General features: G+C 32.9%; 2 protein-coding genes across 2 annotated transcripts; one reads left to right on the forward strand and one right to left on the reverse strand.

Moving 5' to 3' along the window:
* Nucleotides 1–266: 266 nt before the first annotated feature.
* LOC129220876 (uncharacterized) lies at nt 267–1,884 on the reverse strand (the record flags this gene model as incomplete). Its single annotated transcript, XM_054855309.1, is given in 3 exon segments — nt 267–329; nt 332–1,266; nt 1,863–1,884. Coding segments are annotated over 3 exon segments (1,020 nt in total), but the record flags the coding sequence as incomplete, so codon positions are not given.
* A 343-nt stretch (nt 1,885–2,227) lies between these two features.
* On the forward strand, nt 2,228–4,469 carry LOC129220878 (uncharacterized). The gene is made up of 2 exons (XM_054855313.1): nt 2,228–3,087; nt 4,367–4,469. The coding sequence occupies exons 1-2, from the start codon at nt 2,228–2,230 to the stop codon at nt 4,467–4,469; spliced, it is 963 nt and encodes a 320-aa protein (XP_054711288.1).
* The last annotated feature ends 10,019 nt before the right edge of the window (nt 4,470–14,488 follow it).

Below are 14,488 nucleotides of genomic sequence, written 5' to 3' on the forward strand. Positions count from 1 at the left end.
AGTTTGTAAATTTTATCTTATTAACTGGAGAAAAAGCTGTATCGAAACCAAATTTCTTCAAAATCTTTGCAACTTGATGACTAACTTTTGGATAATAAGGCAAAACAATAGTATACGAAGCACTAGAAGCAGAAACCTTTTCAGAATGAGAGGGCTTAATAAACTTATTATAAATTGAATCAATGATGCTAGGAGAATAACCACGATCGAAAGCCACTGCTTTAAGATAAGAAAGCTCAGCACTTAAAGAATTGGAGGAAGAACAGATGTTCAAAGCACGGAACACAAAAGCCTTGAATGAGGCCAACTTTTGGTTTGGAGGATGAGAAGAACATTTGTGAGGAGGTAGTGTAACAGCAAAAGGCTTACGAAACACCGAAGTCATAAATTCATCATTACTTTTAGTAATAAAGACGTCCAAAAATGAAAGAGAACTATCAGTTTCCATTTCAATAGTGAATTGGATGCAAGGATCGATATAATTTAAAGTAGAAAGTAAAAATTCATTATCAACATGGTTTTGGTCAAGCAAAACAAAGCAATCGTCAACGTACCGAACATAGAACGGAAACGTTATGGTTTCAAAAAGTTTAGTCTCAAAATAGTGCATATAAATGTCACTTAAAATAGGACTCAAAGGATTACCCATTGCTAAACCTTCAGACATTCGAAAGTAAGTACCATTGAACACAAAAGTATTCTGTTCAAGACAAACACGAGTAAGTGAAACGAGTTCCTCAATCTCAAAACTAGAAAAATGATGCTCTTGGAGTCTCAATTTAAGACAATCCAATGCCCCAATAACCGGTACATTAGTGAAAAGTGATTTCACGTCAAAAGAAGCCATCGTTAAACCATAAGGCTTAAAATAACGTAACTTCTGAACAAAATGAACAGAATTTCTGACAGTAAAAGAGTTGCTAACCAAAAGAGAAGAGAAGATAGAAACTAAATACTTAGCAAGTTTATATGAAGCAGTACCAATGTTTGAAACAATAGGCCTAAGCGGAATGTCAGGTTTATGGACATTTGGTAGAGCATAAAATCTGGCACAATGTGCAACAGAAGGAGTTAAAGACCTTTTTGAAGACTCACTGATGATAGGAGAAGATTTCACAACATTTTTAATAAGATTAACCTCTCTAATACTAGGGTCTTTGTGAAGTGTCACATAAGGACCAACCGCAATGAGCTCATTACATTTATCTAAATATGAACTTTTGTCAAGAATAACAATTTGGCCACCTTTATCAGCCTTAGTAACAACTAGATCAGGATGAGAAAAAGAGAATCTCTTTTCGCAAATTATGCTGATAATGCTTCTGATGTTTTCCCTCAGGTGAATCAGAATGCTGTTCTTAATCTTTCTTCCAAACACTTGACTTCAGATCAGCTTAATGCTCTCAAACTTAATAACAATTTTGCTTCTGGTTCAAAACCTTCTTTTCCTAAGTTGGTTGCTCCAATTGAGAAAGCCTTTAGATTTAGTGCTCTCACTGCTTCTCAAAAGGACTCTATTAGGCATATCATTGCCAATACGGTGGATTTCAATTCCAAATGGACTTCAAATACTTTTAGCAAGCATGCTAATTCTTCCATCAAAGTTTTGTGTTCTGATCCTGATCTAGTTGTTACTAAGGCTGATAAAGGTGGCCAAATTGTTATTCTTGACAAAAGTTCATATTTAGATAAATGTAATGAGCTCATTGCGGTTGGTCCTTATGTGACACTTCACAAAGACCCTAGTATTAGAGAGGTTAATCTTATTAAAAATGTTGTGAAATCTTCTCCTATCATCAGTGAGTCTTCAAAAAGGTCTTTAACTCCTTCTGTTGCACATTGTGCCAGATTTTATGCTCTACCAAAGGTCCATAAACCCGACATTCCGCTTAGGCCTTTTGTTTCAAACATTGGTACTGCTTCATATAAACTTGCTAAGTATTTAGTTTCTATCTTCTCTTCTCTTTTGGTTAGCAACTCTTTTACTGTCAGAAATTCTGTTCATTTTGTTCAGAAGTTACGTTATTTTAAGCCTTATGGTTTAACGATGGCTTCTTTTGACGTGAAATCACTTTTCACTAATGTACCGGTTATTGGGGCATTGGATTGTCTTAAATTGAGACTCCAAGAGCATCATTTTTCTAGTTTTGAGATTGAGGAACTCGTTTCACTTACTCGTGTTTGTCTTGAACAGAATACTTTTGTGTTCAATGGTACTTACTTTCGAATGTCTGAAGGTTTAGCAATGGGAAATCCTTTGAGTCCTATTTTAAGTGACATTTATATGCACTATTTTGAGACTAAACTTTTTGAAACCATAACGTTTCCGTTCTATGTTCGGTACGTTGACGATTGCTTTGTTTTGCTTGACCAAAACCATGTTGATAATGAATTTTTACTTTCTACTTTAAATTCTATCGATCCTTGCATCCAATTCACTATTGAAATGGAAACTGATAGTTCTCTTTCATTTTTGGACGTCTTTATTACTAAAAGTAATGATGAATTTATGACTTCGGTGTTTCGTAAGCCTTTTGCTGTTACACTACCTCCTCACAAATGTTCTTCTCATCCTCCAAACCAAAAGTTGGCCTCATTCAAGGCTTTTGTGTTCCGTGCTTTGAACATCTGTTCTTCCTCCAATTCTTTAAGTGCTGAGCTTTCTTATCTTAAAGCAGTGGCTTTCGATCGTGGTTATTCTCCTAGCATCATTGATTCAATTTATAATAAGTTAATTAAGCCCTCTCATTCTGAAAAGGTTTCTGCTTCTAGTGCTTCGTATACTATTGTTTTGCCTTATTATCCAAAAGTTAGTCATCAAGTTGCAAAGATTTTGAAGAAATTTGGTTTCGATACAGCTTTTTCTCCAGTTAATAAGATAAAATTTACAAACTTAAAGGACCCCATTGATTGCCATAGCAACTGGGGCATTTATAGCATCTCCTGCAAGTGTGGACTTGGCTACGTTGGACAGACTAAACGTGCTCTCAAGCACCGTCTGAAAGAGCACGAAAACTATGTTAAGCATAAAGAACTTGCTCGTTCTTCCATCGCTCAGCATTGCTGGACTTCTGGTCACTGTTTTGATTTTTCATCTGCAAAGATTATTTGTAAATGTTCTTCGGTTTATGACCTCGATTTCTGGGAAGCTTACCATATATGGAAAAATTCTCATTCTCTTGTCAATGGTTTTTCCAGCACTCCATTTTTTCATGATATTTGGAAGCAATTTCTATAATTGCCTTTCCTGTTTCTTTTGTGTCTCGCACTCTTTTTGTCTCCTGGCTTCTGATTGGTTGTCTCTTGCCTTGCTTTGAGCCCGGAGCGTACATGCTGTTCGCTGATTGGTTGTTTGTTGTCATGTTCCTGTATTCTTATTGGTCGGCTCTCTTTGGTATAAATACCGGTGTCCACCTGGTTTTTTGTCAGTTCTCTCGCAACTTCTGGTTGTGTTGGTGAGCTTTTTGCACTGATGAAGAGGCTCCATTGTAGCCTTGAAATAGCTATATGCTGCATTTTCTCGAATATTTGTGCTTTATTTACGTTGTTTTTTCACCTTAATCATATTGTAGCACAAAGCTTATATGATAATTTTTCATTTAATATCGATAGTATTTTACATCGAAAACAAAATAGATTGTAACTTTCAGGCGTTTAAAGTTTTAATTCAGCCAATCAACGCCAGTATTAAGTCCACGGAAACTGCATTTTGATTTCAAATGAAAATTTTCATCCATTTTTATACCATAATTTCATATTAGTTTTATTTTATTTTTTTTTTATTTATTTAATTTTATAATTTATTTTGGACATTTTAACGATAATTTTGCGATAGATTAAGAAGTTTGAAATGCATTTAGTCTCTTTTATTTATTTATTTTTTGCTTTGACAGGAAAATGGACTGAAAAAATGTGATCCCGTAAACTAAAAATGAGTCTAAAACAATGTAGAAGTAGATGGAAAAAAAGTAAATGCAAATTTTGTATATATCTTGCACATGAGCTGGTTGATAAGAATTTGTCCTTTAAAATTCATCAATTCATTTTAATTTACATCCCCCCCCCCACACACACTCACAAATTAAGTAGCTGGAATGCTCTTTTCAGTCAGTTCAAGGGATAAGGAAAACACATTTACAATGCAACATCTCCGTTATCTAAAGATCTGTATCCTGTATCCCATTTACTTCAATACGTTTTACTAAGGGCCGACTTATGGAGTGTATGTTATCAACAAGCAAGAAAAATTATTTTGCAAAATACCAGTAAAGGAACATACTTTTGACTAGCATTTGTAAAGAAACATACTTATTTTCAAACAGAGTTTGTTCTGACGAATTCATTTGTCAATTGTACATACAGTTAGTACGAATGATGACATTCGAATGCATAATTCTATGCTTCGAATTGAAAATGCTAATCTTCTGTTAGATTTAAATTCTAGCCAAAAAGTTGCGATTCCTGAGTGAATATTCAAACCTTTCAAATGTGGTAATGAAGCACAATTTTCATCTGTATTCATAGCCAGACAGAAGAGTTAAGCATCTTTGAATCTATTTAAAGCAAGAACAAGCGATGAAATTAGGTAACTTTGAACATTCCGAAACACTTCTATTGAATTTTATGTTACACTTTTATTTCATTGCGTGGTATGAAATTTCATTGCATGTTAATTACAAGAATATACCTACTAGGTAATAGCCCTATCATCTTAACAGTGCTACAGTGAGGTAAACGGCAGTATCTGCAGAAATGAGAAGTTGAGACATTTGAAGAAACACGTTTTGGATTTCATAATAAAAATAGAGAAATGTTAGAATCAAACGCTTTTTTTCTTTCACTCTTTTTTTCCACCGGAAACCAAGTAAGCAAGCTTGTACAGTAAATGTAACGTACAATAAATGACAAAAATGCAAGAAAAAAAAAAGAAAAGAAAAAGAAAAAAAAAATCAAAAATTGGCATATATTTTACCATTACCCTTTGCCTGTCCAGCGCAGTATAGTACCTACCATGTACAACACTTCCGTGGGAAGAAAAACCGCAGTATCTGCAAATTTTTGATTTTCTTTTTTCTTTTTTTTTTTTTTTTTTTTTGCATTTTTTCAACTATTGTACTTCAGCTTTATTGTACAAGCTTGCTTATTCGGTTTCCGCTGAAAAGAAAGCACGAAAAAAACATCAAGTTCCTACATTACCCTATTATTAGGGTAATGTAGGGGAAACCCGGCTAAAGTGGATACCCTGGGCAAAGCGAATTTTGCCAATAACTCCCAAATAATTAGTTGGCCGGCAGCCGTGTTGTCATAGCAACGGTCGCCTGTTGCCGCTCCGTGTGCGGCATACACGTCGGGACGAGTTCCCGTCACGCGACGCCAGTGACCGAACAAAGTATGTTTTGGGAAAAACATTAGTTTACAGAGGTTAGTGTTTCATCCATAACTTTAATACTACTTGTGACATGTTCTTACTTATGACAAGGATTTGATGTACAATTATGTAGCTTTCAACTATCCATAGACGACGAGTTTAGATGCTCCGATTTTTTAGTAGTTTTTAGTAACCTCAAAAATGTACCTGAAGGGCAAAGCAGATTGGACAAAGTGGATACCATATTCACTATGCCCGGTCGTGACAAGTAACTTCATCCGGACCTGGAAGTCCTTCAATTTTAAGATCTCAAGACAATGCTACCATTGAAGATCGTCCTCATACTCCCATGGGACCTGAAACAACAGAACAAGTCCAAGGTAATGATGTTCTTGCCGCTTCACTCAAACCTGGATATGTTAAGAACTACTACAGTCCTTCAGTTTTACAGCCTATTTCTCAGCCTGCTAAACCAATAACAACACGTAAGCTAAAGCTACATAGTTCTACACTCCTGACAAGTACTCCAGCAAAGGACAATCAGAATAAAAATTTGAAAAATCAAAAAAGACTGTCATGAAGTAACTAGATGATATTTCGACTAAAGCTTCTCAGAAGACTTTTAAAAAGATCACTACCAAAAAGATATCTGTTACAAAACATAGGACTGCATAAGAGAATGATAAGAAAAAGGGAGTAAAGAAATTTGATGATATAAGTAGGACTCGACCGATGCATCGGCGCCGTTGGTTCAACAATTTAGCCATCGGCATCTGCATCGGTGGCCGATGCTAACTTGCTGGAAACATCGGCCCATCGGCCTTAAAAAAACATCGAAAAGCCGATGGAATTGGCCGATGTTTTCGAAAAAAAAAGGACCTTTGCTGTTTTACTTTTAATACAAAGTAAAGGGAGTTATTGTTTTTACATAAAATTGTTTACTTAAATTTCAGTATGAATTTCTAGTCAGCCTTGAAAGAATTTTTAATACTGCATTCAGGTACCAAACAAGTTAATTATTGCGTTTTTTTTTTTTTTTTTTTTTTTTTTTTTTTTTTTTTTTTTTTTTTGTGGCAGGACCTACGTGTATCTCTCATAAGTCATAACTCAAAAATGGTAAGCTGTAGAAGGTTAAAATTTTGCATGGGGAGTGTGCGTACGTTCCCAGTTGTGCACTTCCCTTTTTGATTTTGATCGATGGTTCTAAAAAGCCTATTTACTCATTTTTTTTGTGGCTATTAATTACTTATTTTAATGCAAAACTGATATAGCAACTCAGACTGGGTGATCATTTGGTGATATATTGCTGAATTGAAGACCAACTTGGAAACTAATGCGAGATGTCGAAACGTTTTTGTGTCATTTAGTTAGATTCCTGTTGAACCGAAGGTAATTTTTAATTTTTCGATATTTATAATATGAATCACAGTAATGCAGTCTTTTCTGTATCGCTTCAGTGGAGTTACAAGTTTGGGGCTCGTCGAAATACGTTTTGGGGCTTTATTTCTCTATCACGGAAGCTGTAAAACATTTATCATAAGCATTTTTGTAACTCCTACGGTACCCCTATGGGTATGGAGCCTCTCGCGCAATTGCAACATTTGCTATATTTTAAATTCGCCATTGCACGTCAAAACAAACTCGGGTGCAAGTTCTAAAAGGGTTTTTCTGCTCAATGTTTATGATTATTTTGAACTCATTTTTTTACGACTATTTTTTGTATTTCCGAGAACACTTGAGTACCCCCCTCCTTCTATTTCTGAAATTAAAAAATAGTTGTACTTCCGAGTTGTTTAAAACTAACACCATTCATCAACTTAGAAATTTTTTTTTTTCAAACTTTATCTATTGTTTAGGAAAAATTTAACCCATTTATGTAAGAAATTGATTAAAGACGTTTTGAATAGTGACATAATTCGAAATCAAAGAGATTTCTGAATTTTTTCTTCGAAAATGTTGTAGTAGATTCAGAAACCCTTCCGACACGTTGGTAGTAGCGGTTCTCTACTAAAAAAAATGTGGCCGAAGTTGTGTGTGTGGGGCCGACGTTTAATGTTGCGAGTTACTCCAAAATCGGAGGGTGACTCTTCCCTCCCCTCCCACAACGTTTCAAGCATTTCTTAAATATTTAGCGATTATTTATTTTGCTCAAGAAATGTCATTTTGCGTTGTATTTCTCATACTTGTTTCACCTGTATTTCGTAATGCGCCATCTTTTTTGCATCATTTATAGCGATCGACTTTTTTCTATTGTAAGTAACTATTTTTATGTATTTATATAAAATCAATGAATAAGTTATTTTCGTTTTCATCATATTTTTAATAATATGTTATAGAAAAGTTTCAAGGATTATGCAATTTTTTAAATTTCAGAAAATTATTGTTAAATTGAAAAATTTAATTAGAACTTATTTATAGGGCTTCATAAAAGATTAAACAATCAAATTGTTCAATATTATGTGTGGAAACATCAGATCAATAAGTATATATATTCAGTTAATAATAACTGGATATAAATATCGAGTTTATTTATTGTAGCTGCATATTAAGAACCTCGTTTCTTCCATGGCTATTTCTTTTTTCAGCAAAAAAGTTACGTCACTGTTATAGCTTTTATGAAAAATACAAACTTTTTTATTCATAAATTTTAAATAATTATAAAAATATTCCTATTATGATTTAATATTGTAATTTATTTATTACCCTTTATGTTTAATTTGATGACTTAAAAATGTCTACGTGCAGTCTTTCCACTTTAATTGCGTAATTTGTTGACGATTTCATATTTTTATTTTTCTTATTATTATTTTTTGAATGATTAAACAACATAACTTAAATTTTTTAGCTATGTATATTGTACCTAAATCCATACATTATTACATTATTATTAAAATCTTAGTTATGTGTTCAATTTAAATATATAAATCAATTGGTTATTTTTTTTTTTTTTTTTTTTGGCTGTTGTTTCCTTCCTCTTTTATCATACAGCAGTCAAAAAAGGAGAAGCATAACTACACCCTATACAGATTGTAACATAGTATGATCCAAAAGTTCGGGGACAAGATGTATAAAACCTTACCCAGAATAGTTCACATTACCGAAGCACATCCACCTTCAAAGGGTCATCTTGAGGGACTATGTACTTCTGCCAATGTTCATATAACTTTTGGAAACATTCCTGAAAGCCATTTTTCGCAACCTTCTGTGATGCAGCTTTATCTTCTCCTGACGGAAGAAAGCTGTGTCTATGGAAATGTTTTTTGCTGGGAACAGGTAAAAGTCACACGGAGCTAAGTCCGACGAAACGTTACGTTATTTGTTTGTCATATCAGAGTATTGACCAATCGAACCGTGCATCCTCAACATGAAAGTCGCCTTCTTCCCCACGATGAAGTTAAAGCAGCAGCGCAAGAGGCCTTACAGGAGGTGGCGAAAAATGGCTGCCAGGAGTGCTTCTAAAAGCTATACGATCGTTGGCAGAAGTGCATAGTCGTTCAAGGTAACTATTTTGTAAATAGATGTGCTTCGGCAATGTGAACTATTCAGGGTAAGGTTTTATACAGCTTGTCGTCGAACTTTTAGATCATACTACGTACGTATGAGTTTTCAACTTGCTATTTCATGACGTTTTTGAGAGACGCAAATTTATGCGCATGAAGATATCACAAGACAATTTGCGATAATTAACTGAGTAGGTGTTCAAAATGGATATTTTGGTCATCTATATGTTCTTAGATACATATACATGTACAGATATGCCAAAAAACTTGTGAAGTTTAGATTGGGTGATCGTAAAATAGAATTTTAGGTCGAATTTTTTTTTTTTTTTCTTTTTTCTTTTTTTGTGATTACAATTCCCTATTCGTAGAAAGGAAGTAAAGTGAAATGAATAAATGACCCTTTAAATCCCTGACAATCATAGCAATTTATTTCTGTTAGATTTTTTTTTATTTTTTTTTTTGCCATCGGCCATCGGCAATCGGCCATTTGGAGAAAAACAATCGGCCATCGGCCATCTTTGAACAATCGGCCAACAATCGGCATCGGCCCATCGGCCAAAAAATGCCATCGGTCGAGCCCTAGATATAAGGTGCATTTTCTGTGATGAAGTGTTCATTGAAGAAGATGATCGGCCAACGGATACAATGTGCATTTGTACTCAGTGGTGTCATAAAAAGTGTTCAGCATTCGAAAATAGTAACGATTTTCTTTGTGATAACTGCAATGATTAGTATTGTAGCAGAAAAATGTTTTTTTTTTTAAATATGCTCCTAAATTTTGGATATTGACTTTTTTTAGTTTAATTTCTCTGTTTGTTATAATAATTAGTATTGTAAAAAATGTTTTTTTAATATGAACCTTTAATTTTCGATGCTTGCTTTATTTTTAAGTTCTATTTCTTTGTTTGTAATAACCACAATAATTAGCATTGTAGAAAAAAAAATGTTTTTCAATATACTCCTTTATTTTTTGACGTTTATTTTATTTTTAAATTCAATTTCTTTGTTTGTAATAACTGCAATAATTAGCATTGTAGCAAAAAAATGTTTTTTGGATATGTTCCTTTAGTTTTCGATGGTTATTTTATTTTTAATGTTTAGTTTTATAGCAAATACTGTTGGTGTTCGCTTTGCCATGGTACCAAATCCACTTTACCCGGGGTGTTGGGCAAAGTGGATATTCATGCCATTGTTGAAAACTGGCCTTATATCTAATAGTGTAATTCATATTATGCACAACTGTTGCTGCATTACGTAAGTTCATTAAATGAAGAATTATTATAAACAATTGTTCCAATTTCCAAAGTAATAACTAAACGACAATAATCAAGAAAAGCTTAAGGTATCCACGTTGCCCGGGTTTCCCCTAAACCCCTTGTGAAAATTAATGAAATCAAGCCATTTTTTTTACAAAATCACCTATATTTATCATTTAATAATAAAATCAAAATCACCACTTAGTATGCCCCCCCCCCCTTTTGTCCAGCACCATTTTCACTCTACTGGGCGTAGAGTCAACTAGAGTTTTGCACTTTTTGATCTCTATACCATGTTTTTAGTAAAGCACAAATCATTTCTTCTTTAGTTGTGCAATCAGATTTTCACTCAATGTCACAATGGCTTGCATCTTCCGTGGAGAAATATCCATGGTTAACAAAAAGATAAAAAGTGACCGGATAGAGAAAAAACAGCAAAAATGTGTAGAAATTTATAACACTTAAACAAAACACAATATTTATGACAAAAAAACGTGAGGTTATAGCTCTTAATCAGCTGGTAGGCTGAACAGCTGTTATAAACAAAGATTGTACAACCTAAGAAATTCTAAAATTAAAAATTACCAACTTGATTCTATTAATTCGCTCAAGGGTGTATAATATGGAGTCCAAAACGTGTGTCATCTCCCAATGTTTCAAAAACTTATATTCTGCCTTTTATTTTCCCATGGCGGAATAATTACATATAATTAATAAATACTTTCTCATGTAGATTCTCGTGTGCCTGCCTTTTTGAACGAAATTTCATCAAAACGAATTAATTGCATAAGTTTTTTTCAAAAAAAGAATTTCAAAACATCAAATACCCCAAGAATAATAATTAGCAAAAATTCTATCAGATTTTCTCAAATCCAATAAATTCTGCAAAGGTCTTTACTCTTTTACTCAGAAAATGTTTCTTTCATAGAAAACCATAGGAGCAATACCCTCCTTTCATCTTCTGCAAACTGATTTAAGGGAGATTGTGTAGGAACAGTAGTGTTAGTTCTTTCATCAGATAAGAAGGGGGAAAAAAGTTCTTCGATTTCATACTCAGAAATGGATGGATATCTCGTTTACTAAATTACATAAACATTTTGTTTCCTTGTCCCATTTGCTTCCTTTGCTTACACATTTTTGGTTACGTCCAATTGATTTTTATGTCACACACACGCAAATTGTTTGTCTTTTGGTTTTCTTTGCTACATGAAAGTAACTTTAATGTTGTTGGACATTTTTCCCGCAATTTCATGAAATATTCTTCAGACGAACACCCTAACTTTTGAAAAAAAAAAAACGATTTTAAGGCTTTACAAAATACATATAGCCCTTCTACTTTCTAAATCCACAAAATATTTTAATTGATGAATTATTGAGAAAGCTACAAGACATTTAATGAGCTCAAGTGCATTGCTTTTAACTGAACTTTATTTTTTTCTTGCTTTTTTTCATAACTGAGTTTCCAAAGTTTTTATTTACTGCAACAGCTTTATCAAATAAAAGTATTAAGTCTATCCAACTAAGACTTCGCAAAAGTGATAATGGAATATATTACTGTGATATAAACCTGTAGAAGGTGATGTACCTTCAATATGTAATTTTCAAATAATGATCAATTAAAGAAAGCCACGTTTTTCGGGGGAAATTTTATACAAATTAGTTACACAGCATATTTTTAGTTAATCAGTTTGATTTTGGATTTTGGAGGGTCATATCATTTTCTTGTATCTAAGGAAAAGTTATACGCAAAAGATTTTTGAAATTACGAAAAAGTGAATGCTGTGGTTATGGAAACAGTAGTTCTATGAAAGAAAAAATGGCTTTTTACTAAATAAACCTTTAAAAAAAATTCATTAAATGAACAGTCAAAATGTGTTGTTTATGTCATATGAAATGATCATTTTTAAGTTTTAGAAAGGTGCAATGAATATTAAAGAAAAAAATATTTACAGTGTTAGCCCACTTTAAATGTAACTGTGTATTGTTTCGAATAAGTAATTCAAAAATAGAATAAATTTTGTAGAAAACTCCGTTAAGCTAATCTTACCACGCAATTTCCATGTAATCTTTTATACCAAAATTCATTTTTCGTGAAACTCAACATTTCTAGTCATGAATATTAAAACTTTGCTGAGACCTCCTTCAACTTTGCTTCTAAGGTTATACCGACGGAACAAGAAAGATTCTTCCTAATTACACCAAATCCATCATTTTACAACTTACGTTAACATTAAACTTAAAGGAAGATTCATCTGCTGTTAAAGCAAAATAAGCATTTCAGATGAGAACGACAATGTTAAGGGTTTAATTACTATCGAACGAAACTGGTTTAATTACACACTATACATATGCGGATTATGCATATATATTAAGATTTTTATAATACTTTGCACTTGGATTGACTCTTTATCGGAGAAAATAAGTTTCAATTCAGGCTCTCATCTAGAGCTGCACGAGCTTAAAATCTAACGAGTTGAAAAATCCTGCGAAGTGTTACAAACTAAAGCATCAATGAGAGATTGTATTCAGGAAAAAAAATGTTTATGAAGTTTCACAAATTCGTTTCAACACTTAGGATATGTTTTCAGCTAAGAATATTTTATCCGTGTTTTATCTGCCACAAAATAACATTGTTTATAAAAACTAACTGTTAATTAATTCTAAGATTAATTTTGTTACAAGTCCAAATTCATGATATCAATCATTGGAATACAGCACTGTTGCCAATACATAAAACAGAAAGTCCTGTTGCCCAAACATGTTAATATATTGGATTATGCTGTTCAGTTTTGGTCGCCTTATCTGAAGAAAGATATTTCTGTATTGGTGAGGGTTCAAAGAAGGGTAACTAGACTAGAAAGGGGACTTTCAGATTTAAATTATGATACCAGACTTAATATGCTTAATATGTATAACCTGGAGCAAAGGAGAGTCAGAGGGGACATGATTCAGTTATTTAAATTTATCAAAATGAAATATGTTACTGGATTAAATTTTTGGCTCGGATAGCAGGACGAGGGGTCATTGTTTTAAGCTATTTAAATCCCAGGCTAACTTGGAAATCAAGAAAAATTACTACTTTAGTACACTGTAAAAAATCTCGGAAAACTCTCTGAATATACAAAAAAAAAATTCCGTAATACACAGATTCGTAGGCCCTCAGCAGTTTTCTGCTATAATCAAAAACCTTTCCCGTTTAGCAAGAAAGAGTCGACGAATGCGCAGCTCACACGGCAATTTTATAGTCCAGCAGCAAATCCAAACTGAAACTTTCGAAAGCACGCAATGAAAACAAGTGCTGACTCATGTATGCGAAGTAACACTCATCAAGGGGATTACTAGAAGTTTTGTTCCTCGCATGAATTCACTGAAGATAATTTTAAAGTCTTATATTTTCTTGCTTATGTATCGTCCTGAGATTGAATTTGAAGCTATGTCACTTATTTTTAAGTACGAAGTGCAAATTCTCGACGCATGCTCGCGGAAGGAATACAAACTGAAATTAAAAACCAAATAACTGCCGAGAGGACGCCATGTAAATTCGTTGCGTCGCATAACTTGTATAAGTAATTTACTTTTTTTCTTGGATACTTTTCTTCTTTCTACCAAATGGGTAATTTTTGTTGGCAGAATTTTATTCTGTCATAAAAATCACCTTTTTGGTGACCAAAGCCTGCGAAAGACCACCACCGACGAATAGGTAAGTCGCTTTGCAACTCTATTACTTTAAAGAGCTTTAGTTCATATAAATCTCGTTAAAAAAAACTATTTTCCTCATTATCATTTTTTCGTTGTGAACTATTGCAATTTGAAAATATTTTACATTACATAGAACACATATTTAAAGTGCAAGTGTGTCTAGTTTTATTCTGTAAAATTTATGAATTGAAGATTATAAAAAACTTAAAATAAGTGTTATTGTGTACTTTGTTTTTATGTGTCAATCTCAGTTAATATATGGCTGAACATTTATGTATCAAGCATTATGAATTAAATGTTATAATATGCAAATTGTCAGGTTTGATAGTTCGTCTTTAAGGTTGCATGTTTTCATTCTCTTGTAAACAGTGTAGCTAGATTGTATGAAGTTAAAAAAAAAAAAACTATCTCTTGTAATTAGGAACATAGTGCTTCAGTATTATCTAAATGACGATATCTCTTTAAATATTTGCATTAGCGAAACGCTTTAAATTAGTTAAATGTGTATTAATTTCTTTAACCAATAGATACATATATGTATTTAAAAGTGTCTTCATTTTTTTCGTTTTACGAGCCTCAATTTTACCAAAAGCAAAAAAAAAAAGAAAGACTTAATAAAATAATTTTGTATTTTTACACCATATTAAAGTATTTGACTTATAATT

This window comes from Uloborus diversus, chromosome 4 (assembly GCF_026930045.1).
Source record: "Uloborus diversus isolate 005 chromosome 4, Udiv.v.3.1, whole genome shotgun sequence".
NCBI lineage: Eukaryota > Metazoa > Arthropoda > Arachnida > Araneae > Uloboridae > Uloborus > Uloborus diversus.